General features: G+C 41.8%; 3 protein-coding genes across 5 annotated transcripts in view; 2 read left to right on the forward strand and 1 right to left on the reverse strand.

Moving 5' to 3' along the window:
* The window catches only part of cUnh22orf23 (chromosome Un C22orf23 homolog), a 33,159-nt gene extending 15,074 nt beyond the window's left edge, over positions 1–18,085 (reverse strand). Inside the window, exon 1 of the mRNA XM_079552808.1 lies at positions 18,028–18,085. Within this exon, the coding sequence (XP_079408934.1) occupies positions 18,028–18,081 (54 nt within the window). The 5' untranslated portion in view covers positions 18,082–18,085. The remainder of the gene's footprint in view (positions 1–18,027) is intronic.
* Positions 26–1,974, forward strand: nfil3-3 (nuclear factor, interleukin 3 regulated, member 3). Of its 2 annotated transcripts, none has more exons than XM_079553764.1 (2): positions 26–294; positions 777–1,974. In XM_079553764.1, exon 2 carries the CDS (start codon positions 817–819, stop codon positions 1,852–1,854), a length of 1,038 nt encoding a protein of 345 aa, XP_079409890.1. In that variant the 5' UTR covers positions 26–294; positions 777–816; the 3' UTR covers positions 1,855–1,974. The 2 variants fall into 2 exon arrangements, with proteins under 2 accessions (XP_079409890.1, XP_079409889.1); XM_079553763.1 differs by having other exon boundaries at positions 28–294; positions 774–1,974.
* Positions 7,237–15,812, forward strand: nfil3-5 (nuclear factor, interleukin 3 regulated, member 5). 2 transcript variants are annotated; one of them, XM_079552959.1, is made up of 2 exons: positions 7,237–7,582; positions 12,274–15,812. In XM_079552959.1, the coding sequence occupies exon 2, from the start codon at positions 12,784–12,786 to the stop codon at positions 14,524–14,526; it is 1,743 nt and encodes a 580-aa protein (XP_079409085.1). In that variant the 5' UTR covers positions 7,237–7,582; positions 12,274–12,783; the 3' UTR covers positions 14,527–15,812. The 2 variants fall into 2 exon arrangements, with proteins under 2 accessions (XP_079409085.1, XP_079409086.1); XM_079552960.1 differs by lacking the exon at positions 7,237–7,582 and adding an exon at positions 8,855–9,135.
* Positions 18,086–27,617: the final 9,532 nt, after the last annotated feature.

Below are 27,617 nucleotides of genomic sequence, written 5' to 3' on the forward strand. Positions count from 1 at the left end.
AATGACATGATTACAGGCCTATACATCCATGGCCAATAGCAGCCTCGTGTTTTCTTCTGCGGTTTCACGCAACAGCACCAGCAGCGCCCGCCCCGCTAGTCGGAGGGGTGGAGCGGCCGGACGGGAGGGGGTCAGGCCGGGTGAGGATCCGACCCGGACTGAACCTCCGCACGGGGAGGACACTCAGCGGGAGGCGCGCGCTCAAACATCCACAGGACGTCAACCGCGACAGAGAGACGCGATACTACCGCTCTGTCTGCCACGATCACAGTTTAGGACCTCAGATCTTCAGCTGTAAGTGCACGTTTTTATTCATGACTTAGCTCATGTTTACTTGCACAGGTTTATGTTGAGTAGCAAAGGCTTTTGTTGGAGACTCGGGGTGTTTGTGTGACAGCTATAAAAAAAAAAAAGTAGAAATAACCGAAAGAAAGTGGTGGTTAAACCTTTGTTTGTTTGTTTGTTGTTGTTTTTAGCGCACACACGTTACGTCATGTGCGCCTGTATATAGGCTAAATTAGGCATAATGCTTTATTTATTGAATATTGTTCGAAGAATTAGCCTGAACAAGGCGCATGGTAGAGTAATGAATAAGTTTGCATCCACATGCATGCAAGAATTATTGTATGGCCTATATGGCAGAAATGAAATAAAAATCGGTTTTATTCGGAGAAATGTTAACACTTTTAAGACTATTAACCTACAGACACATATAATCTCGTATTATACATTATATTTTTTATCCAGGTTTTTGTTGTTTTCTATTTCCCCAGCAGGTGGAGCTCTTACACCACTTTCTGACTGAATCTGCCGGCCATGTCTGAGGGATGCCTTCTGAGGAGCCACCCAGGACCCTCTTCACTGTCTGTAATGGGGCAAGAGCCCGCACAAGAGCCCGCACAGCAGAGGGAAGAGGCCCTGGAGGTTGTCAGCTCCTCCAGGCACTTGGCCCGGAGACTGCTGGCCCGGACTGTGGCTCAGAATCGGACTGAGGCCGAGGCCAGAGCAGGGAGCAGCTGTGATGAAGACGGCACCAGTAATGTTCGGCGCAAAAGAGAGTTCACCCCGGAGGAGAAGAAAGATGATGGGTACTGGGACAAGCGGAGGAAGAACAACGAGGCGGCCAAGAGATCCAGAGAGAAGCGCAGAGCAAATGACATGGTGCTGGAGAGGCGGGTCCTGGGACTGCTGGAGGAAAATGCTTGTCTCAGGGCAGAGCTGCTGGCTTTAAAGTTCCGCTTTGGCCTCGTCAAAGACCCGTCGGAGGTGAACATCATGCCGCTCTCTACTACTCTCAGCCCAAACCAGTACAAAACTCACAGTGCACCACCTAACACCCAGCCAGTTTACAATATCCCTCTACAACCCAGCAATGGGACGAGGGGAGACTTATCAGACCAGTGTTTGTCAAAGGAGTCCAACACCTCCAACATGAACAGCCCTGTGTTTTTCAATGACATGCCCACCGACCACAGGGCCAGGGCGCAGGTGGAGGAGCCCCAAATTTACTCACTGGGACCAGAGTCATCTGACAGCATGAAGAGCCTGCCACACAAGCTCAGATTCAAATGTCCCAACAGCGACGGAGCAGAGCACTCCCCTTCCTCTGAGAGCAAACCCAAAAGCCCACCTGTCGCCACAGTGGGACCCAATGTCCACAGGAGGCCTGAATGGGACAGGGCAGAGGAACGGAGTGTGTGGGGCCAGAGTTGTCAATACTACACATTCCCTGAGCACAGCACGAGAGGCCCCACAGAAGAGATTGGGCTGCAATCTCAGATCAGCTGTCTGTCCCAGGAAGTGGCCCAGCTCAAGAGGCTCCTCTCCCAACAGCTGCTCACAAAGACCTCCTAAAACCAGGAAGTATGAGAGGGTTAGACCTGGAGCCTAAAGGCTTAAGTTCACAGCACTTAAAAAGCCATATACTGTACTTCAAATGGACAACATGACATCAGTCAGCTCTCGACATTAAATGAACTTCTGAAAGGTTAAAATATCTAGAGACATTTTATTTTTGGTAATCAACACTGTACACTTTTATCTGTGTAAGCGCTCAGAGGAGTTGTCCATCCTAGACGAAGGTTCTTGAGTCATCATCTGTACTCTGCGGTTCGGCAGGCCTTTAAATAAAGAGGGGTGGGACTAGGTCAGAATTGTTTAGTGTCACTGACGAAGCCTCTTAGACGAGAAATGAAAGTACAGACGATGACTCAAGAATCTTCGTCTAGAACAGCACACTTCTGATTGAACAAATAAGGTAACAAAACCCCAGACTCAAATTTGTTGGTCCTATCTTGGATAAATCCAGCTCATTGTGTCCAGAAGGTTATACATTGTGAGCCATCTATGATATTTACTCACTCTCATTCATAAAATGTGTTAATACTATTTGTTTACTTGTGACTTACTAGTGATGTTTCACTCTCACAGACACTTTGATTCATACCACCAGTGCACACAGACACTGACGGTGACGTGTCTTGCCCGAGAACACAACAACAGCACACACTGGCCAGAACTTTGGATTAGTGGACAAATGCTCCACGTTCAGGATACTTAATCCAACAAGATCCAACAAATGTTTACATTTTTGCCATACAGAGGGAACTTGCCAAATTCAGGTAATTTGTAATTCTTATGTTGTGTGGTCATTTTCACTCTTTTTTATTGAGATTGTTCATTAAATCTGACTGCGATACTGTTTGTTTCTCCATTTTGTTATTGTTGACCATTATTGTTCTTGTCATTGGCAAAATTAAAGATAATACAATCGTCACATGCCATTAATGAACAGAGAATTTCTTGACAATAAAGAAGCCATTCATAAACTTGATTTCTAAAACTAGGGATGCATAAAACATGAGATGTCCCTGCTGAATGGGTCGGCGGCGCAGACTGGGCTGGTGGAGGTGAATTGAAGAAGTCTGTATGAGTCATCTGTACGTCACTAAAGGGGAGAGCTATTTTTAGGCCTTATGCAGCTGCTTCTGGGACTGAGGACAGTTTTGGAGCTCAGGATGCGGCCCCTGAATCCATTATTAACACCTGGAAAGTGCTAAGGGGAAGAAGTGAGGAGGAGAGACACTAAAATGAAAAAGCCAGAACATTAAGCACACACACACCATTTTAATGTGTTTTACATGGCTCTAAAACAAAAGTCACTTTGCCTTTATAGCTTAGTTCAAACTGATATTATCATTTTAAAGAACTGTAAAGAGCAATATGTGTCATGCAAGATACAGCATCAATGAAAAACTGAGAATGTGCCGATCATAAAATTAAGCCTACACACCACTGACTTTAGCAGTTGTCACGGCGACAATGTAAAAATGGTTGAGTTATGTTTAGCCTCTTTTTAAATGGCACTACTGTCATATATCCGCCTTTACTTTGACCACATTTAATGCAGCCATAGGATGACAGATCTACTTACTACAGGGGTGTCCAAACATGTATTTATTTATTTATTGACTGCAAAAGAAAAACAAAGCGGGGGTCAGCGCAGGGAAACTGGTGAAGGTTTTGTCCATTGTCTTTCGACTATTTCCTCATCTTTATTCAGGTTTGGAAGCTTAATACCAGGTCTGTCTCTCACCAAAATGTTTGTCATTGAGGTTATGTTGGTGAAAGGCTTTTAAAGGTTCCGTAAAAAACATTACTTTTGACAGCTAGGGTCAATTCAGCGTGAAACCAGAGGGCCAACATGGTGCCTGCATTTGATCCCGAAGCCATAGGTTTGGACATCTCTGAACAAACGCAGGACTGTGATTGTTGCCCGCTAGGTGGCGCCAAACCTATTCGTCTCTATGGATCACTACGTCCCATTCAGTTGCTCATTGATCCAACAGTGTGTTACTAGAGGTCCCATTTTTCATTGTGCTTTCTCTGAAGCCACATGCTGTTCACAATAAGCCGCACCATCATTTCACACCCCCACTACTGAAGGAAATATTGATGCTAGCCAAATACGACGGACAAAAAGGGGAGGATGCTGAAGGTTTGAATTGATAATAATATATACATATATATATATATATATTGAAATATGCAAAATATGAGGTCAAATATGGGGCTTGTGTGTAGCTGCATGAGCTGGTTCATTGAACATCCGTCAAAACAACACTGGTTATAGTCCTATTGGGGGGAGGGTCTTTGTCTGTGATCAATGTAGACTACCATAATAACTACAACTACTGCCGCCCATCAGCCAGGAGGAAGTTGCGAGTTGCTAGGCAGGCGCCGCCACACCAGACAGTTGCCAAGGGAAATTCAGCATGCAAAGGCAGCTGGGAGCTCAGTGTTGGGGGTTGGTGCGTTCACGGCTACAAGGGACCAGTATATTGGTTTTGCAAAAAAGGGGGGAGGGAGGAGCTAGACAAGTTCAAGGTCTATCTAATGCTGGTTGTGGTGGCTGCTCACATGTGGCTGAGGAGACAAAGCAGGGGGAGGGGAAAGGAACAGGGGCAATAGAGGTGCATCTGATTCTAAATGGAGAGGGCTGACGTAACTGCACATAAAACATGGGGCTGATGAGGACAACAGGCTTTGGGTAATGGAGAAGGCTACTGCGGGATAGGGGTGCCTTTGGGCTTTCTCTAAAGAAATGCAGAGGTTCATTGAGGTTTTTAAATCATTTTTGTCACTTAATATTACCATTATTTTTTTGTAATAATGACCCACTATCTCTTTTATTATGTATAGATTCATCAGTCTTTATTTTAATGATTTGGGTTCATGGTTTCTTTGCAAAACAAATATCCAATTATAGGCTAAGGTGCAATAGACAATAAACATACTAATCAAACTAACATGCAATAGTTTGTTTTTTTTAGCTGTAAGCCTTTATTCAGCGCAATCAAAATTAATTGAAAATGGATTTTTACACAAAAAATGACGGTACGTAACATAGACCAAAAATTAATTACATTTGTATCCAGGCAAAGGGGTCAAAACCACGGAACTGCAAACAAGAAAAAGGATATTAGTAGAAAACACAATAGGCTGTTATTGTGGCTGAGAGTGCATTGTTTGAGAAGGCTAATGGCAGTACCAATAAGGTCATAGTTACTAGTCTGCTTTTGAACTTCACGTGGTTATAGCGGGCAACATACAAAGGAATACTCACACAAATAGTCATTCTACAGTATGAAAACTGTATACAACGGGGTAAACATTGTCTTTCTAGGTGCAGTGCATACAGTGGTGGGGCAAACAAAGGGTTAAACTGTCTTCGCTGTAAAAACATCCTCTAATGCACCGCGCACACATGTAAAAATATTGGTCGGGAGCCAACGGTCGATCACACGGAGGGAAATATAGAAATATATGGTGCGAGTACTTTGTGGTAGAAGCTTTTCCTTTTCAAAAGTGGAAGAATATTTTGAACAGTGAACCAAACATGCTGCATGAATTTGGAAATGTATCTAATTGCAATTTTTTTTGGACAAGTATAGTGATTGCGATTAGATAAGCGATTGATATTCGTAGTACAGAAATCAATGTTCACTTTGTAATGTCCATGGAGCTGCTAAACTAATACAACACTAGTATGCATGTGAGATTATATGTTGTATATGTGTTGTATGTGTGAGGACAATAAACTAAATAACTACTGGGCTTTATACATAATAAATACCAAAAAAGGAACAGACTATTTTGTACATTACAGAGGACATATAGCTATTGGCTTAGTAACTGCAGCCTTTGCGATTTGCTCAACCATTAAAACTGTAACCTCGGTTTAATTGCAAGTCATTGTGCAGTTCTTGTAAAGACTGTTTATGAATTAGAGTATTTTTATGAGATGAAGTGTGAGTGCATCTTGAGCACTTTTCCGGAAGTGCCTGCAGCTACGATGATGTCACTGTCACTGAGGCTATACAGGTTTCAGACTAATGCACAGAAATACAGTCACTGTAGATAAGTTATAACAAGGGCAGATGTAAGTAAGTAAGTAAGTAAGTACTGTAAGTAAGCTTTATTTATATAGCACCTACCTTTCACAGACAAAAAGCCACAAAGTGCTTCACAACACAGTTCAAAAATCAAAAATTACACACATTATAAAAAGCCAAGACAACACAAAGTCTTAAGTTTGCTTTTGAAAGTGTCAACAGAGTCAATTGCGCGCAAAAAGGGGGTAAGATCATTCCAAAGCCTAGGAGCAACTACAGCCTGGAAGGATCGGTCACCTCTAGTCGGAAAATGAGTGCGTGGAACCTTCAGCAGAGTCTGATCCACAGACCTCAGAGCCCGTGCAGGGTGTAAGGCTGGATCAGATCACTGATGTAGGAAGGAGCCTGACCTTGCAAGGCTCTGAACGCTAGAACCAGACTTTTAAACTTGATCCTACAGGACACTGGCAGCCAATGAAGTTCTTTTAGAATAGATGCGATTATAATCAGACGTTATTCTCAAGATCTAAATGTAGAGGTTTTCACAACAGAGCAAATACTAATAGTAAACCTAGCATCATCGCCAAAACAGGTTTTCATCGCACTGGTGTTACAGCATTTGATATGGATAAAATCCATACATTATATCAACACTAGTCTATAAATGAAAAGCAATAGGTTTAGCCCTGGTCTTTTCTTTTCATCCTCTTGCTACATGTTAAACGTATGACCCAATTTGGAGTCGTAAAATCACATTTACATGTTATGATTTAATGCTAAATTGACAATTGACAATGTTCAGTGTGTTCAACATGTCTTAAAACATAGGTAATATTGTAGAAGGGAAGGTGCCAGTAACATTATGTCTTATAGTCTCAAAAAACATAAAGATTGTGTTGATCATGAACACTGAAATTATAACAGAAACCCCATGTTAAAGTGGTATGTTTTGCGATCATTAAACATTTTGGCTAGTATGCAGGATTGGGAAGCCAAATCAAAATGTATTTCTATAGACAGTGTAAATTCTCAAAGTTCAGGCTTTGTGCCCTTTCACCTTTAAGCACTGCTTAAAACATGCTTTATCTATCAATGCTTCATTATTGGCCAATATTTTAAATCACTCATTGGATAAATAAAAGACGATCGACCATCAAGCCTCTGAACAGGGGACTGGCCGCTGGTGCTTGGAGCGCGCGGCGTGCGTAAAGTCATTCATCTCGGTTATAAACTTAACCACTCCCGTCAAACTACGCTTACGAGATGTAAAGACATGGCCATAGACACACCTCACCCCAGCAGTGCGCGGAGAGAGAGAGATAGAGGACAAAAACGTGACTAGGCAGCTAAGAGCTGTTATGCAACCGCTGACCTACTAACACATATTTCTCGAAAGGGAGCCGCAGAAACTGGAGCAAAGTGTCCGGTCGCGCGCACAACACGCTGAGCAGATCCCGAGCCAAGAGCCTAAACCAGCATCCAGTCTCTACCCACTGACTACACCGCAGCTGAACCCACAGCAGCCACAACCAGCCGACAAGACAACTTTTGGAGACGCTTTTTGAGGGGAAGGTTTTTTTTGTTTGCGCTCAGAGCGGAGAGGCAAACGAGGAAACGCGCGGAGCCAGACTGCTTTTGTGTCGTGGTGGAAGCGTGTGGATGTTTCTCCTCCTCCCGTACATGGAAAGGTATGTTTTGACTCACAGAGCGGTGTATTTGGTGTCTTTTTCTTAAATTCAGGTTAGTTTATCTCATTATTGTATAAAAAAATGTCCGTAGGCTCGAGTGGAGTGCGCATCGTGGTTAGGACATGATGCTCCCGGCCGGGCATTGTTCACATGGCGGCTGCCGGCACATCGCCGATACGCAACCCATTCGTGACTTTGAGACATTTGCTACTATTTTAGGTGACACTGAAGGAAACACTTTGTTCTAACGGGGTACTGTTTTTGCTACGGGTGCGTATAGGGCGGATTTGTTCCTTTTATGCTCCGATGAAAAAGCCGGTAAAACGTGGTTGTTGTGCGTATCCCATATTATGCACCCAATGTCAAGGCGTAATTTCCCTCATGGTGGTGTTTTCCAGGGAATGGGGGCAGCTGCTGTCTGGTTGTATTGCACTTTGTATAGACAATACACGTGGCTTTAGACAATTTGAACCAATGCGAAATGAGTTAAACTGACCGAGACTGAGATTTTTATTCATTTTTCTCTTTTGGGTGCCATGGGGACCACACATTGAGTGGTATGTTACTATTTTCAGCATGTGAGTAACTGTACAATGTGCGCTATAACCTGATCTTAAAATCAATATTACAATTACCGAAATTAGTGAAATCCGTTCTAATATTGGTGGAATACATTCATGTGCACAACAAGGAACAATAGCTTATGGTTAAAGTGCTTTTTTATTTCTCAATTCATGGATTTAAAGCAAAATATGTCTTAATATATAATAATTCTGTGTTCTTCTTTGCTTATGCTGTAATAATAATGTCATATTGTCGTGTGATCACATTATGATCCCAAAATCTCTCTCTCTATAAAAATGCCCAGTTTCCATGCAGAGTGACTCACTAGATGAGTGTTTGGTGAGGTGTGTTAACCATAGAGCGATGCTTGTTGCTTTGAGCCAGTCAGAGGCTATGACATAACCAGCGCGCAGCAGGGAGAAGCCATAAACAGCAGCCCTCTCCGGGGACCCTTTGTAATTGATTCCCCTTCACTCCATATCCTCAAATCATTCGCCCCACATTGTGCCAGCTATTTCTACAGCAAAATAAATGTACTTTATCTGCCTTTTCGATACACAAAAATCAATACCCTGACATTTGAGCTATTTTTAACCTGCTCTGTCCTTCCACAAAAAAATATGAAGTCACAAAAGCAGAAGTTAAACCATATGATGTTTTCTAATAATTTCCTTGTATAATTTCTCATGGCACAGTAAAACAACATGTCCAGGATGTGATGCAATCAGTGGAAACCCCAGTCTGGCGAGACAGACAAAAGTTTTGGTTAAAACTAGTCCAGCCAGAGCCAGCTGGTCCCATTTCAGAGCGCTCTGTCCCGACCAGCGCTCAAATATAGGTCAAACTTGTATGTGGGTGAGAGCACACGAGGTACACAGGGCAGACGCTGCACTACTTTGACAGCTTAGTCTATGCTGTAACAGCCAACTACTTGGACTTATGTACAGCTACAACAACTTCAAAGACTTTTATTCATGATTAGTTGCATTGTAAGTATATTTAACTTATCCTGCTTTTTATCTGTACATCACTTTGAATTACTTTGTCTATGGATTGTGCTCTACAAACAGACTTGCCTCCTAGTACTGCTTCTACTACTGCTACTTCAACTACAACTTATTTTCACTCTTTGAAAAACTACTTCGCTCACATATGGAGAAAATGTGAGGTGTCTTCAGTTTTTTACACTATAGTATGTAAAAATCAGAACACCCTTCTCTCCAAAGTCTATCAGTATAGATAGACTGAACAAATCTAGGACCAAAAAAAAAAAACAGTCAAAAAGGCAAATTGCACATGGTGGTGATTATATAAGTAACACATAACACATAATCTAACACGTCTAGATTATGACCGGTAAGACCTGGTCATATTTGTGAGCCCTGTGAACCTTGAATAGGTGCACGCAGTTATTAGGCTGACCTGGTATGTCTGGATTCCAGCTTGTGTTTTGACATTAAGTCGTGGGGGGAAAATGGTGGCTCCTAAAGGCGGCTAACCTACCGGGGGCCCCTCCACGTGTGTGGTGTAGAATCACTTCAATAGGTGGAGGAGGGGAGGAAGGAGAGGATGCCGTTGCGTTACACTCAGTCGCCTCACAGGGGGCAAAGGGCAAACATTCCTGCCCAAACATTAGAGACAAGTGTTTGGAAAAACTAAAGCCTTACCTAAAGCTACAGGCATTCTGGTGAAGTCTATTCCGCTGTGGCTAGACTTTGTGACAAAACAAAGAAGATGGATTGATGATAGTATTGAATCACCTGATAATAATGCAATAGGAAAGAGATGGACATTGTAAGTTAAATAAATAAAGAAGAGTAAGAAAGATGTGTCCATGCATCAAGCCAACAATACCACCCACTGAGACATTTTAAAAAATAGAAATATGGCTTTAATTTCTGTAACTTGACAAAATTATGTTATTAAAAATGTTTGATAAATAGTGCAACCCTATATTGCACAATTGGCCATATTTTATTCAGAGCAGTGAGTTCTGTGAAGGAGCCGATTGCGTTCACAAACCTGTAGCTTCCACTGCTATGTAATACGCATTTGTTACACAAGCTGCGTTCCCGGTACAACGGATTCAGAGCACGTACGCTACGAGCAGCAGCAGCCCCTCCCCTGCAGTCCACAGAGACCAGGTTGTTATGTGGAGTTTGGCTGCAGATATGGGTGTGTGCTCTGACGTCAATGCCGTCACCCTATCGCTCTCTTTTTCTCTCCATTTCAGGCACTTTTTGTTATGCGCTGCAAAGCTGGGGGTTTTGGAGCACACTGGAATTAATGTTGTATAAAAACCAACAGGCTGTCCATAATCTCCAACAGCTGGTCATGTGCTTTAGTTTTCATTCCCCTGTAGCTACTGACTGACTGTAAAATTCCTCTTGTCCCTAAAACAAATTTCTGCTGTCACTCGTCCGCTGCGCTTCCTCCCGTTCACCTCTTTCTCTCGCTCTATTTTTAGCGTGCACTCCAGTGCTCTCTCTCCCTCCGCGGCCCTCCCTCCCTTGCAGTCCCACTGACCTATTTTATGGCGCACTGTCAAAGGCAGGAGGAGTGTTTACCGCTTAGCGTCGTTTCTAGGTCAGTGGGACAGTGCCGACGTACGCGCCCGTTTCTTTCCAGTCGCTTTTGTTTAGGTATGCGCAGTGGAATTTTACACATTAAAACATTAAGACGACATCCATGAGACTTAAAATGAAAGTTTAAGAAACTTTGTGAGTGAAAGTTTGCTCTAAATGTCAACATTTTGCTCAAGATGAATTTAGTGCAGTATTTTCCCCCCTAAAGCCTCAGCACAATAGACTTTATGAACTTTCATGAGAACTATCTTTCATATTCCACCTAAAAAACTTACAATATGTTCTTTGATGACTTCAGAAGTTGTAACATTAGCTGAACACTGACATGCAACAGGTACAAGTCCCTTCAGTCATTGTCCCACTGACCTTTTGCCCTCAAATGGTCTGGAAAATTATGATTTTGTTGAGCTTCGCATCAAAATGACTATATCAACTTCGTTATTAAAGTGCCTGTTCTACAGGTGTCTGGAGTCGGCTGGATCTTTCGGTTTAGAATTTAAACTTTGCATAGTCAAACAAGCAAAAATAGAAAGAGAAAACGTATCATGCAACTCGTAAACAAAAAGAGACACTGAACCAGCCGACACTTGGTGACCTACATTCAACCTCTGGCTGCGCACATTTGTAAAATAAATGTTTTATGGGCTCAGGGACTCTGAGCAATTATGTGTTAATAGCCAACACATATCAGCCGTGTTATGCAGCGCAGGCTGAGCATCTGAGAAAACAAAGTTAAAACAAGAGGTCAGTGCAGTTACATAATGTCCGTCTCACACTTCAGTTTTGTTTGCTCGAGAAGGCGAGCTGTGTGCGGACAGTGATATGCTGCGATGTTTCAGCAGCTTGAGAGAATATGAGACGCCCCAATTCCTCCACAGACAGCCTGACATGATAAATCCTATAAGGCACTTACAGTAGGGCAGCGAGATGTACCATAAAGTACAGTTGTTAAGAATGGTCTAGATTCAATACGTTCTACAGGTCATGGTAGTTAACTACCTGGTTAGTATTTTAATATGTATTGTGATAATTCATTTTCTTTACACACTTAACTTAACATTATACGTAGAATACGACATACTTTTTCCTTCAAATTGCATAGCACAAAAATACAGGGAATTTCCTCAATATTCATGAAAAGCAAAGGAAATCACAGAATGTACAAAATCTTGGGAAATCAGCCCTCCTTTTGTCATTAAAATCCACTGATAACAGTCTCTTACACAATATATCTGCAGCAGCATGCAGCCTGTTTAGTCAGAGCCTCACCCATGACTTTGCTACAGTCTAGCATTACTCAATGCAAGTTACAAGAAAAACAGTCTGCAACAAGGAAAAGGTTATGTCAAAGATTTGTGTGCTCCATACAGATAAGCATTGATTTTAGACATACGGGTTTCTTACATGAATCAATAGGAGTGTTTGCTTGTAATTTGACCTTAATAAAATCTGAATGAATGCCACAATAAACTGCTGTGTCTCTTACAGTTGATCTAACCGTATCTTCCTCTCTCTCCCATCCCTCTTGTCTCCATAACCCAGTTAGTGGTCAGCATACAGCGGCAGTGAAGCTGTGTCCTTTGGGAGCGCTGACGAAGACTGACTGACCTACATCCTTTGTGCAAAGAGAGAGAGGCAGGGAGCCGCCTGACCGGAGCCATCGCCCCACTGAAGATTGGGAAAGGAGCTGATAAACTCAAACTCACCTCCGCACTCTGGTGCCTCCTCTGAACCAACAGACTCTTGTTCCATTTTTTATTTGTTTGTTTTCTTTTGTTCAGTCCAACACAACGTCAATGTATAAGGTTTTTCTGGCGTTCCATCTCTTTTTAATCTTCTTGGCAAATTTAGACACTTGAGTGACAAAAAAAAGGCCAAACAAATCAATGAGGCTCTCCTTCCGTGGAGCACAAATACCTCATCAAGAAGTTTTTGCTGATCCTGCGACTTAGTTTAAACTCAAAGTCAAATCAGAAGTCAGCCCATATCGTTTACATCTTACCCCTCCCCCTTTGCCCCCCAGAGTCACTCTCTGGCACCGACCAGAAGACAATGGAGAGTCTAAGTCTGCACCTCTCTGCCACCAGCAACAAGAACACCATGGAGGTCGACTCATACTCATACAGTGATAATCTCCCCTCCCCAAACCCAGACACAGAAGAACGCACCAGTCGGCCCTCTAAAGGTTCCAACAAGCCCACTTTGAGCTCGCGCCGCAAAAGGGAGTTCATCTCAGATGAGAAGAAAGATGCCTCATATTGGGAAAAGCGCAGGAAGAATAATGAAGCGGCCAAGCGCTCAAGGGAGAAGCGGCGCATGAATGACATGGTGCTGGAGAACAGGGTGATGGCTCTGAATGAGGAAAATGTGCGGCTGAAGACAGAGCTGCTGCAGCTCAAGCTGCGCTTCGGCCTCATCAGCACCGCATCCTACATGGAGAAAAGCCAGCAGATCTCCAACGGGGCCGCGGCCATCAACAACAGTTGCAATGGGAGTAGCACAAATGGAACCCCGAACAGTAACGCCTACCTCTCCAGCAGCGGCTACTCCAGTGCATCCCAGGTCATGATGAACTCAGACTCCTCTGAAACAGAGCAGTCTATCCGCGGGGACTGTCACAGCTCCCTACACAAATACTCTCCTCGCGGATCTGTGTCCGACATGTCAGATGGATCATCTCGGGACAGTCCGGAACCCATGGGCTACTGCATCAAGAGGGAGCCTTCCAACATGGACCTAGCACGGTTGGAGAACATCCCCAATGGGATTTCCAATGGCCTGCCCAACGGCACTTACAACACTGTATTTGCCTCCTCTCATCAGAGCAGCGTCCTGGCAGAAGGTTCAGTGGACTACTCTCAGTGCCACATGGAGGGGGCCAGCCCTACCCCCTCTGTTCCCTCCGCCCAAAGGAGTGTGATCCTGTACCGGTCCAGCAGCGGCTGCTACCCCATGGAGCATCATGAGGAGCAAGGCAGACAGCCACAAGGCTCTAAGTTCAATGATTGCTCAGCAACAATCACAGAGGTGGCAGAGAAACTGGAGAGAACCAAAACCATGGACTCCCCTGAGCATGAATACTCCAACAGCCACGCAGACCCAGAGGAGATGCAGCAGCGTTATAGCAGTCAACAGCAGCGCGAGAAACACCATTACAGCTACCAGGGCCAAGAAAAAGGGCTTCAGCACAACCCCTTTGCTCCTGACCTCATCCACAACACTGAGGAGGAACAGTCCTATCCACACCACAATGGCTACCTCACTCCCCTCGACGAGCCCCCAGTGCTCACATATGAGGGTGGTCCCAGGACGGATGGCTACTTCCAGGAGAACTCCTCGGGCAAAGACACATCGTCCAGTGACGGCGACCCGCGCAGCTCGGACAAAGAGGGCTCCACAGACGACGAGTCGCCCTCCTCCTCCTCTTCTGACATCAGTAACTACCACCAGAAGTCTGCAGGTGTCATCAGTTCACCTGGAGAGAACCCGGCTGAGGTTAAAGGCACTGCGCTGCCCCATAAACTGCGCCTCAAATACAGAGCTCTGTCCAACAATGAGGCTCAAAAATCCACTCCTGCGCCCATGTCACCCTCACCAACTCTGCCCCAGCACCCATACCTAGCCCTGCCTGGAAACCCTCAGAGCCACATGTCAGGGGACAGCAAAGAGGAGAACCACACAGAATTCCCTGAAGAGGCCAAGCCTCAGGGGAACGAGCGACTGGAGGCAAAGAAAGATGGACTAAAAAAAGGACTTGTCGGAGGTCGTGGTGGACGCAGTAAGAGGCGAGACTGAAAAGACATTTGTTTGTGATTATGGACACACAGAAGGTAGCCAGTGTTCAGTGGTGTAAACAATGTGATTGAGTCATGTTTTGTCACAGGATTGAACGAGGCACAGCTGCTTTACTGTAGTTCACAAACAGCAGCCCAAATGTGTCCCTCATTCAGCCCTTTGACAAAAACAGACCTGGGATTACGCTGTCAGTCTTCACTGTGTCACTTCTTTCCTGTCTTTCCTACCTCCCAACTCAGATCACACAAAAGAGAAAATCTTCTCTGGAGTCGGATATGTACAGATTATTCACTATTAACTGCCTTTGAGGCGATAGCCAGCACTTACACATCTACTGTGGCATTATAGGAACATTCCTTCAACCAAAGAAATACATCCGTTTAGTAACACACTTTTGGCAACGAGTTACATTGCTCCTTCTTGGTCTCATCTGCACACAAGCCCCTTCACTTCTGAAGCACTTAGATTGTATAATACTGTGACATATGAATTTTCATATATGATTATATATTTTACGAAAAATATGGCAAAAAAACAAAACAAAAACAAAATTGTGTAATGCAGTTGTAGACCTAAAGTGATCCGCTTGTTTTTAGTGAGACACCTTGTACAGCCCTTTGTCTAAAAATGCCTCAATTTTTTCTTTTTACTAAAAGAAGAGACACAACTTTGAAAAACAGTGTACGAGGGTGTTTTCCGGAGCTTAAAAAGTCAAGGCCAGTTGTTCATATCAGTCAAGGCTATGCAGATGACAGATGTTGCGAGACTTGACAAGCACAAGGTAAGCCTTGTTTAGCTCCATTAATCAGACACAAAGGTTGTCTGTCTAAAAAAAGATAGAAAGAAGCTCTTTAGACACTACCAGCAAAGCTGCTCTCTTCATGCGGTGCCTCTTATTGTTTGTCCCTTGTCTCACATTGATCTCAAAACGCCCCTCTCACCTGCACTGAGTTTAGCTCCTGTAGCTGCAGTCTGAGTCTGTACACTTCCTGGTGCCTGCCTCTGGCCACATGTATAAATGTAAAGTTGTCTATCTCTTGTATACTGCTGTCATTATTTTAATATTATTTTATTATTAATTTTGTTATTTTTTATTATAAGTGATTATTATTTTTGACTATTACTATGTGTGTTTGTCACCATGTTGTGTCATTTTTGATGCTCTTCCTGGTCGTGCTGTGTATTTACCCGATGCCCCAGTTACCATTTGTACTCTGTGTTACTGTATAACCTACGCTACGTTTGATGAAGATGAAAAAAAAAAATGAAAAAAAAAAAATGAAAAAGTAAGACTTGTCCAGAAGTGATTATGTAATGCGATACTTCACGTGGATATGCAAATGGTTTCAAAAAACTCATTTTGGAAATGGGGAAAATAAAAAAAAGTTGTTAAATTAATTTCTTGAGTCTGAAGTTGTTTTTATATAACATTCATAAATCACATGCAGATGAAGTAGCAACATCAACACGACTACAATAAAGCTAGTAGTATACTGAATACATGATGAAGAATATTACTTTATATGATTTTATATTAATTGCTATAAAATACAGGTCATTATAGTAATATAATAGAGAAATAATGAATGGCAGAGAATGAAAAACGATCTGGTGCAAAAAAAATGATGGATCTGATTGAGGTGGTTACACCAGAGAGTGATTTGAACCAGAAGTACGCTTTCAATTGTTAACCCTATAGGGATTGGTTTAAAAAGTTACTCAGTCCTGTACAGCCGTCAGCCAGAGGTAATAGGAAACACAATTCTATTATATGAACCTCGCAGAGCAGACTGTCCAATCGTAATCCCCGAGTTCAAACACTTACAAAACGCTTTGATCAGTGAGATCAGAGCAACACGCCATAACTGGTTACGCAAGTGTGATGCTGTAAGAGAAAACTGCAGCTTCTTCATGGAACAATGGCCGATGGGAACAACAACACGTGTGGTTGGGCAGAGCTGCGCCACTGGTGAGGCTTACATAAGTATCAGAGGGAGGGCAGTGGACTATCACATACAGAGGTGTCGCAATTTCAGAGCAACACCCAAATATGAGAAATAGGACACTATGTTTCAAAGTTATGTAGACAACCTAATGATAATCAATGTGGGAAAGATACATGGTTCAGTTCAGCCTGTATTTCTGGTGGATTTACAAAGGCTGCCCTTCTGTAACAAGGTGACATTCTTGTGAAAACCGCATTGCATTGTATGGCGCATTTCCCCCTCCCCTCTCTATACATTTATTATCCTCTCTTTCTCTCTCTCTCTCTCTCTCTCTTTCTCTCTCTCCCCCCCCCCCCCCCCCTTTCCAGTCCTGTCCATCTTGGAGTAGTAAAAGCTGCTTTGTATTGTGCGGAGGCTTGCGAAAACAGGACAGGAGAGTGAAAAGTAGGTCACAGAAGGAGGGAGAGAGGAGAGATGGGAGGATGAAGAGAAAGAGGGGTTGTTATTGAGTGACTGAGTGAGCGGGTTACGTCACATGCCTCTACAGCAGAAAAGGGGGGGGCTTAAGCAAACGCCCGAGGGACTAGGTCAGTAGTGCATGCTGACATAGTTGGATTGAAGGAAGTTATACATAAAGAAATTAGCACCATAAGACACATAACTTGGATATAGTTATCAGATGGTCTCAGACTATGGTATTGCTAATTCTTGTTGTTATAGTCATAGTTTACCAGACATGCAACGCGGGAGCTCCCAGTAGGTCATCAATCCTTTCCAAGTAACTCCCCAAAGGCTTTGTACATTTCTACATAAGCTTGTTGAGTCACACATTGATTGAAAAACAACTCATCGTCGTGCATCAAGTTACATTTTTAGATGCATTTTCACTTTGTGCACCACATTATTGGATTATGAAGGTAAAAACTTCATTAGATTAGTTAGCTTTAGAGGCCTGTCTTGTTCAGGTTATGCCTCGGTTTAGACCGAAACCTGGTTTGGACCTGATTTAGGAGCTGAAACATAGACTGGCAACAAGTTACATTATCTCTGGTTCGGTCCCGGGTTAGATGTGGGTTAGTTTTGATACTTGGAGGAAATTCGATATAGGTCATTATACATACTAGCAGTGGGTATTCGTGCAGGAGGGGAGCACCTGGTGATGGCCAGTTCGCTACCCGGATTGGCTTGGTGTGACCGCTGGATCCATGCGCAGACAAAGTATACCTTATGAAATGAAATCTGATCTTAAGCCCAGACCTATTTTTGCACTATAGCTTCATTGTCTTTATATTGAATGGAAACAGAGCATCAATGTAAGCGAATGAGGGTGCCCAGGAAGTGTTGCAAAGCCAGCTGTGTGTGTGTGTGAGCTGAAATGAGAGAGGGAGGGGGGGGGGGGGGAGAAGGAGGCGTTGGCCCAGTGAAGCCTGCGGTGATGAGCCCGGGATGGTTATGTAACGCTGGATGCTGCAGCATGTAGGTCAGCAGCACAGGGAGAGCCAGTCATAGGGTAAGAAACGAAGGAAGTGTTTACCACAGTGTGATCTCAACCTACTTCTGAGTCACTGCAGAAGGAGTTTGGACAACGAGCCGCCACAGGAACCGTCATGGCGTCCAGATGACACAGACAGCCGAAAAAACCTGCACCAAAGGGGAAGAAATGACACAACATAATCCTGCGAACGAGATTAGAAAAATACAGGGTGCTAGGGATGTGCTGGTACATTGTGCATGGGCTTTTAGATTGATTGATACATCCATTCCATTTTGTGTTATTTAGATGTGACATTTACTGATTGACAAAAAAAGTGAATAAATTAAACATGCCGGGTAATTTTTTGTTTGAAAGGGGGTGAAAGTGATTCTTCAATGAAAGGTTGCCAACGCACCTTTGTGCCTGTCCCAAGCCTCAGTAAATACAGATGGTTGCGTCTTGAAACTGTAAATCAGTCCTCTGTTACAGCACAAACACAGCACAAATTATGAATCTGAAATGACAAACTTAAAGGTGCATTATGTAACTGTATGAGTGGTCAGTATGGCGCTTTTACTTTGCATCACAGTGGTCTCTAGGGCGCTCCAGAATCAAATGTTTGGAAGGTTTTCACTGCTGATGGACCCTCTCACCAGAAAACCTACAAAATTGATCCTGCAGCGTTATAGAGATCACAGTGATGGAAAGTATGTACAGCCGCTGGGCCATTGCATTATGCACCTTTAAAAAATAAAAATAAATAATGTTTGCATCAACATTTTCAAGCTTAACCTCTTAACCCCCCCGCCTTAACCGAGTGCATTTGCTACAGTTTTACCCAGATCTAAAAGCTTCTTGACTGGAGAGTTCACAGCCTATAGGCCAGTGTAATGGCTCATTTGAAAGCTAAACTGATCTAACTGATCTCTTTCCTTGCGTTGTTGTCGTCACATTTATTCATATTTTCCATCCATTTGGTCACTTTTAATTGCTCTTTTGTGGCTTTTTTTACTATTTTGACACTTTTTTCCATGAAGCCTTTCGATTTCGCCAAACTGGAGACAATGTGCTCGGTTCAGGTGGGAGTTAAGAGGATAAGTAGTCAAAAGCAATTTTTGTTTAGTCTCATGTATAAATCACATCTACATAATAAAGTTTATTGAGTTTCATTTGGATCAGCTCATTAGAATGGGGATATGCCATAATTAATAACTGATCTGTGTGTTTTTACCCACGAGAGCTCATTCAATTAAAATTGTAGTAAAACATTTTATGATACTTTACTTTACTTTATTTGTCTATGATCAAAAATCACATCTAGTGTTTTTTGTGGGTCAATCCAGATAAAGTCTATGTAAACTATGCTTCCATGCAAAAGAAAAGTGCTACTGTAATGTAGAGATAGGAACTGCTTTTATCTGATCTTGTGACAAAAGCTTCATGGTACAGTTGTGACCTACTCCAGAAAAGATACACAAATATGGGTCAAGTTTGACAGAGCACTGACTTGAAGCCAAAAGTCTACTTAGTGCAGGCTTTGGGTGATCGCAATGACTTGCAACTAATTGACTTGGCGAGCAGTAAAACCTGACAGACATCCAAGTACACTGTGTAATAGATGCAACGAGGGGTACAAGAGTTATACAGGACCAGCTGAAGCTTTGCAACTGGTGGGGTGATCCCGAAAAGAAGGTTGTCCTTTTGAAGAGAAAAATAAAATACAATGCTTAACCAAAAAACAAAAGGTCACACGCTCCAAGATGTGGACTCTGTGGTTCCCAACAATCCTGGCATTGTCATCTTCCTGTGTCGTCAGGGAAGAAGAAATCCATTGATGTAACGACCTAAGATTAGACAGTTACAACTATCTAATTGCAATGTATGTTTTATGATTAGATATGCAGTTTACTATATCTTTTATAATCAAGATGAAGTCCATTGTGCACATTTTAAACTTGTGCATGATAAAAATTGAGCCAATAAATGTATAATTGATCTGTTAATTACTGAATTATAAGTCGATATAGTAACTATCGTGACAGCACTTTAGAGGGAAGCCTGAAATGTGTTGATAAACTGTTAGTCAGCCTGATTATCAATGCTTGAGAAGACCAAACTGCAAATAGCTTTAATAAAAGATGTAAAAGAGTTTAATAAAAGATGTAAAAGAGATGTAAAAGATGTAAAAGTGTAAAAGAGTTGTAAAAGAGTAATCCACAGTTACCATGGTGATCCGTTCATGTTAGCAGCTGTTAGCATACATTTTCCATAAACTAATATTAGTGAAAAACAGTATGAAAAGTGGAGAAAAAGCTGTGGAACAACTCCGTTAGCTGCTGAGTTGCTGCTGGTAAATACATCTAACACACTGTGGTGTCCAAGTGTTTTAATGTGAACAATAACTCCAGTATTTTAGCTTTTAAAATCTCAATTGGCTTGTTGCACGGTCTGGCTATGCTAGTTCCTCTGACCTGAAGCTGTGAGCGCCAGTACTTCCTGTCTGTATTCTTTTCCTGAAACAATAATCATATTTTCTATAGATTTGGTTGTGGGCAGTGAGTTTCCGGTAGATGATCATTCACTGTGTGTTCAAATCTCGATGTAACGAGTTCAGATCAGAGACGCCTGTGATCATAGAGGATTGATCCTTTGTCTTGAAGCTAAAGGCTAACATGTTATTGTGTAATGCATGAAATTAATGTTAGCCTTTAGCTTCAAGACAAACTCACAGATCCTTTTAAAGATGGACGTCTCCTCTACGGAAATATTTACACAGTACAGTAACTCGTTCACCTGCAGGAAGTGATCGTCTACCAGGAACTCACGTCCACCACAGAATCTGTAGGAAATGCGATGATTCGAACGGGTCTAAGCTAATCTTAATGGAAATGAATACGAACAGGAAGTACTAGCGCCCACAACTTCAGCTCAGAGGAACTAGCGTAGCCACATTGTGCAACAAGCCAATTAGTTTTTAATTGCTGCTAATCCCATGATGCTTAGCGACATGACATCACATTCCCGAATTCTATAAAAGGGACGTTTCGGGATTTTTGACATAGGGCCTCATTTCCTAGTTATCCAGAGTGTTGTTGACTTCTGGAGATATTTTTTTTTATGTTTATTCATGCAGTCCTTATATTTGAAGAGTTGCTAGTGCTAGGCTAGCGCATGTCTATGCTAACTAATAGCCTGCATTAAAAACAGTCTGACCCAAGCACAGTGCACCTGAGGCAAATCACTTAAAACACCAGTCTACTGATATAAAGGCCTGTGTTGACTGAATAATTGTTTTAATATAACCATTTTGCATTTACAAGAACTTATATTTGAGCAGCATCAGCTTCCTGGTTGTAAGCTATGTAGCGGCGGAGTGATCTGCTAGGTTACTGGATCTACAGTAGTTTGTTTACCTGCGGCCGGCATTACTACACGTGGAATTCACAAAGGAGCTTTCTACAAATCAGATATGGCAACGTTTGGAGGACGACCCCATGATTTTGAAGAGGTTTTTAATGCAGGCTACTAGTTACCATAGACATGCGCTAGCCTAGCACTAGCCACTAAACTCTTCAAATATAAGGACGGCATGAATAAAATTATATATATCTCCAGAAATCAACAACACTCTGGCAAACTCGGAAATGAGGCCCTATGTCAAAAATCCTGAAATATTCCTTTAATGTTTTTTTTAATGTGTCTTACAGTCTTCATGTTTCAGCTGTAGTTTAGACTTCTACAAACATGTTCTGAAACGCATGCGATTCTGGCTGGCAAAGGCCCGCGACCCACTGAAAACGATCCCACCGGGTGAGCACCACTGGCCTAAATATTTGTAGCCTTTTTCCCATTTGCGACTCGGCACATTCCAATTGGTATTCATTTAATTTCGCAGCTCTCCAAACGCGTACAGCGTGGAGCTTATCCCGGTCGCTCTAATGGGTCTAAGATTTGTAACAGGTTTCCAGGAGGCGAGGCAGACAGAGGAGGGGAAAAAAAAAAAGTGAAACATGCTCGCTTGGCAGCAGTTCAGCTCAGAGTTATGTTGCCTGCCATGACCCATTCAGCGGCACTGCCTCAATCCTCCCCAAAAAGTAGGTCAGCACACAACATGCACCAACTGTGAGACTTTGCACATGTGAGGAACAAATTAATAGCTGCAGGGAGAAGTCGAGCAGCACGGACTGGCGTTGATTCAGTTAGATCGAGTTGTTTCCGCTGTTATTTCTATGTAACTTCACAACATTCAGTGCCGTACAATTGCCTTCTGTTTTTACAAGGGCAACTTTTCACTCTGCTGAGCCCTGCAATTATTTAGGTAATGTAATCCCCCAGTGCAAGACAACATGTGGGGTAATGTGTGTGTGTGTGTGTGAACCTGCAATGTAGTTTCTAACTCTCCAAACATGTAAAATGATGCTCCAGGTTGTGTTTCAAATGTGCACAGTGAACTGAAAACAGAAAATAAAAAAAAAGAAATATAGGTCAAGTTGAGTTTTACACTTAAAAACAACAACAACAAAATCCTTGATCCTAAGACAAGTGAAACAATCCAATTTGAATACATTTAAAAGGATCACATTGACTTGACCCCTTGCTTTGCTGTAAGAGCTGTATAAGGACCCCCCCCCCCTTCAAAAACCTCTCAGACCTTTTACCTAAGAGTCACGTAAGAGCCGATCATGTAATAGATGCGCCCAGGCCAGGGCACGGCGCATAACAAATAGGCCAGGGAAGAAAGTTGCGCTGAATCAAAAGTAGGCCACGTAGAGTAACTATGGGCGTGCGCCTGCGATGAATCAGCTCAGAGTTATGCAATGCTAAACCGCGCTGAGCTCACATTACCATATCTCGTCTCCTCGTGTTGCAGGAAGTCGTCTGTTGGCATGGCTTTTGTTTATATCTAAAGGGGAAGGTGCAGAGAAGAGTCTATGAAATCACACTGTTGTTTTAGTAAAGTGAGGAACAAGGCGTTGAAGACAAAGCTTTCGGGCTGGAGATAGAACAATGGGAAACTCTTCATGTATGGAGTAAAAAGTGCAAAACAAAGGAAGCATTTGCCGCTATTATCAATACTGTACACTGCCTGGGGCTGGGCGATATATTGATATTTAAGATATGTCAATATATTTTTAAATGAGATATGGAATTAGACCATATCGCGTATATCGGGATTCGGGATATTTCAGATATTTTATAATTCAGATAAGCTATTAAGTTAACATTAAGTAACATAAAGAAAGAGGAAATCTCAAGCTGATTTTTTTTTTTTTAAGTGTCTTAAAGGGACTATACGGAGTTTAAAAATGTTAAAATTAAGTATTTTCCTCCCCCTCCTCCCCCAAAATCCTGCACTGTCATTCAAAAAGGTGTTAATTCGGTCCGAAGTGCCATCATGCACGAGCTTAATATAGAAGCTGCAGTTACACGTATGACCTGAGGTGGCAGTAGTGAGTATAAAATGGCTAACTTGCATCTAGCCCCTTTAAACTGAGCACTTTATTTTGCTTTCTCTTTATATGCTGCCCTCAGAAAAAGACTGACCTATTTCATTTTATTGATTGTTTTATTTAAGATATATTTTTAAATTAAATGTGCACCTTATGGAGCTTTGTTACACAGAAACATACAGTTTTTATGTTTACATTTTATAGCGAGTTTTCAATAAAACTATTCGTATTTGGCTTTGACTTTGACATTTCATTTCACAGCTCTCACTTTGCAGAAAAAATATCGGGATATATATCGTATATCGATATTCAACCTAAATATATCGGGATGTGACTTTTGGTCCATATCGCCCGGCCCTAGCACTGCCTGAGAAAAAAAACTGTTCTCTCTGGATGTAACTCTCCCATCATCATTACAAGATCTTGGTGAAAAATGAACGCAACGCTGGATCTTTTGACATTGCAGGAGCTTATTGAAACAAAGCCACTGAGCAAGTGTGTCCTGTAATCAAACCTAAAGGTGGACCAACCAAATATGAGAATGTGAGCTTTGTTTAACCTGTGCATCTATTAAAGCATCTGTATCAATTTCATAGTTTTCATCTCTGTTACACTGATCCAGAAAAGTGAAATGTCCCTATAAACTCGGGTTTGTTCTTGAGCTGCACAGTATATCGCAAAAAATATCGTATCGTGATATTAGCTGATGCCATACCCGTATCGCGAGAAGCCACAATATATCGCATCACTAAAGTCTTCATCGGACTGAGAGCCACACATTATTTTTGCAAACTCAAAATAAATGGGTAAAAGTTCAGTTTCAGTGAACCTCTTAACCCTTGCTCTAACCAAGTGCGTTTTCTCCGGTTCAACTTTACCCAAATCTAAAAGGTTACAGCCTATAAGTGTAACGCCTCATTTGAAAGACCTACAAAACTAACTTAAACAGATTTTTTTCATTGCTTTTTCGTCACTTTGTTTCCACTTTTCTGTTACTCTTTTGTGATGTTTTTGTTACTTGTTCATCACATTTTTGTCACTTTTTTTGTCATATTTTCATCACATTTTCGTCACTTTACTATCATTCGTTTTTTGTCTCATTTTTGTCACAAGTCTTTTTTTTTTTTACACAATTTGCTGAAAAACAAGTTACTTACAATTCATGTTTAATTAGAATGGAACATGTTGAAATGGTTTAGTGGAATATCGCAATAATAGCGTTAACACGATATTGAAAATTCACTGTTACCGTGGAGATCTGCCATGTTCGTGGGTACTAGCAAACATTTTCCATAGATTAGCATTAGCTCAAAACAGTAAAAAGTGGAATTAAAAGCTGCTGAGTAACTCACTATAGTGTCCAAATGTTTAAACCTCTTAACCCCCACCTGAACTGAGCACATTTTCTCCAGTTTGGCTTTACTCAAATCTAAAAGCTTCTTGGAAAAAGCAACAAAAATGAGACAACAACGAGGGTGAAAACGCAACAAAGACCCCACAAAAGAGCAACAGACGAGTAAAAGAAAAGTGACAAAAAGCGATGAAAATGTGGCAAAAATGACAAACTGACCCTGTGCTTGCACCTCTTGTACTCCCAGTAACTGCTAATGTTATTAACAAGCAGAAAACTGTTACATTTATTTCAGTGCTATTGAAGATTGATATTACTAAATTGGAATTAATAAAACCTCCAACCTATATAAATTTGCTACACGATGTAATGAAGCACGATCAATAGGTTGCGTCACATGACATCACAACATTCTAATAAGCCTTTTGCTGGGTTTCAGGTGATATCAGCTGTTCTAAAGGCCTATAATATTACATAGAGCTAAAATAATTTACTTTTTGAAGACATTTTTGGTCTTGACAGTGATATTAATGATCATTTTGTAATTCATACATGTTCCTTTTTAGATACGACTTGTGAAAGAGTAATGCAGTATTATAGGCCATTAGAACGCTGTGGTGTCAACCGAAACCCAGTAGTTTAACATTAAGATAGAGGGCAAGTCCCTGGTGGTCTAGTGGTTAGGATTCGGCGCTCTCACCGCCGCGGCCCGGGTTCGATTCCCGGTCAGGGAACGCTACGTTTTCCCCAAGAGCAAGCCCACACAGGCAGGTCGCCCCAGCAACATTGAGGATGGGTTAAATGCAGAGAAAACATTTCTTCACAGACAAAGATTATAACTAAACTTCCATAGCGGTAACCATAGTAACGCTCAAAATGCAGATTTCTAGTCTTAAATCATTGTTAGTATCTCTGTAATTCCTGAAACAAAAACTGTCACAAAGTTCAAAGTCCTCTCTTCCAGCACATATGAACAAATGTCTAATTATTTTCTCACAAAGGTGTCCCAAAGTAGAGACAATTTTCAAAAACATGTGCTTGATGTTGGTCAGTAGAAAGGACTTGAAGTCATAAAATTCACAGGATTGTGAATCCAATCACTCACATTTGGACATTTTCTTTTTGGAAATTTCTTTCAAAAACTGTTTTCTCCTATAGAGTTGTATTGCCACTGAAATAGAATCCTATAACATGAACGGAAAACATCCAATTTGAATACATTTTTCTATTTATTTTTTTTAATAACTTTTCTTGTTGCTGTTGTTGTTTTTGTTGCTGTAGAATGTTTAAAAATCTTCAATAAACAAAAAATAATGGAAAAAGTGACATAAAGTGGTCAAAACACAAGTAAGTAACAAGTGAGTAACAGAAAAGTGAGAAAAGGTGACGGAAATGTGGCAAAAATGTGATAAAAAGGCCAAAAAAAGGAAATGGCAAAAAAGTTACGACAACACTGCAACAACGCATGATGAGTTGTGGGTCTTAGCTTTCAAATGAGGCGTTACACTGGCCTATAGATGGTAACCTAAAGCCGAACCAGAGAAAATGCACTCGGTTAAGAGGTGAACAATAACTCTTTAGTACTTTAACTTGTAAAAGCCCCATTAGTTTATCCCATGATGCTTAGCGATATATGACATCACAATCCTGAACTCTAATGCAGTGACTGTGATGGACCTCTGGATAGACCGTTAACACAGCTGATTAAAGCCCAGTAATCCATCCTCATATCTGTGAGATGAGGTGGTGTAGACAAACACCATGTGGCTCTGAGGTAACCTGTTCCACTCTGCGGCTGTGTGGTTATAATTAAGTGGATTAACCTCTTTAGATTAGTCTCAGCTATTTCTCCATCTGTCTGCGGGCCGCTGTACGACACACGCCACAAGACAACACAAGAGGCATTAAGACGTGTTTACACAAGAGTAACCCACTGACCCAGAGAGGAGCGCGAGCACAACGGCCGCTCACATGTCGCTACTGTAAACCCAGATTAGAGGTGATTTGTTTCAGCAGCCATACGCTCCTGTACACGAGACACGGCCTCACGTGACGCTGGGCAGGGTTCAAGACAGTTACTGTAAATTACTGTAACCTGCAGCCCACGGTAAGAGCTGAGGCGCCTTATTAATCCCACAAGGGGAAATCCAGCTGTCATTCAGTAGCAAACACAGACGACAAGGCAATGGAAAGAAGAAATAGTTAACCCCTTAACCCCTGCCTTAACCCAACACATTTTCTCCAGTTTTACCCAAACCTAAGAGCTTCTCGACTGGAGTTTATAGTACGGTTCACTCTGTAATTTCGGTGGATTCTGGTGGAGAGGATCAAAACTATACATTTTTTAAAACTTTATTGAATAAGCATTCAGAAAACACAATGTTCTCATTTGCTTTGACATGTAAAATGAAATTAACAAATTTTGGCAGAAAATTCCATTCGGTCGTTCCAGTCAAAAAAGTCAATGAAACCCTTGTCATATTTTTCATGGAGTTGCCGTAGCGATGACCAGAACTCCCCATTTACTCTAATGTAAAAATGTATAATTGCACAAATGACAATGTTTTTCTCATTATTTATACCATGAGGTTTCCAAAAATATATAGTTTTCATACTCTCCATGAAAATCCCACAACAGTAAAAGTCTAAACATATGTGAACCGGACCATTAAGGCCAGGGTCAGTGTTGGGAGTAACTTATTACAAAAGTAACTAGCTACAAACATAAATAGCTTTTTTCAGGAATATAACATACTTAGACAAAATACAGGAATACATTAGTCATTGCAATTCAAGTAACTCAAGTTACAAGTGCATTTCAATGCATGAATGAAAAAATGCCAAACTCCCCTCAAATAACCTGCAACATG

This window comes from Gobius niger (genome assembly GCF_951799975.1).
Source record: "Gobius niger genome assembly, chromosome: 3".
Lineage (NCBI taxonomy): Eukaryota > Metazoa > Chordata > Actinopteri > Gobiiformes > Gobiidae > Gobius > Gobius niger.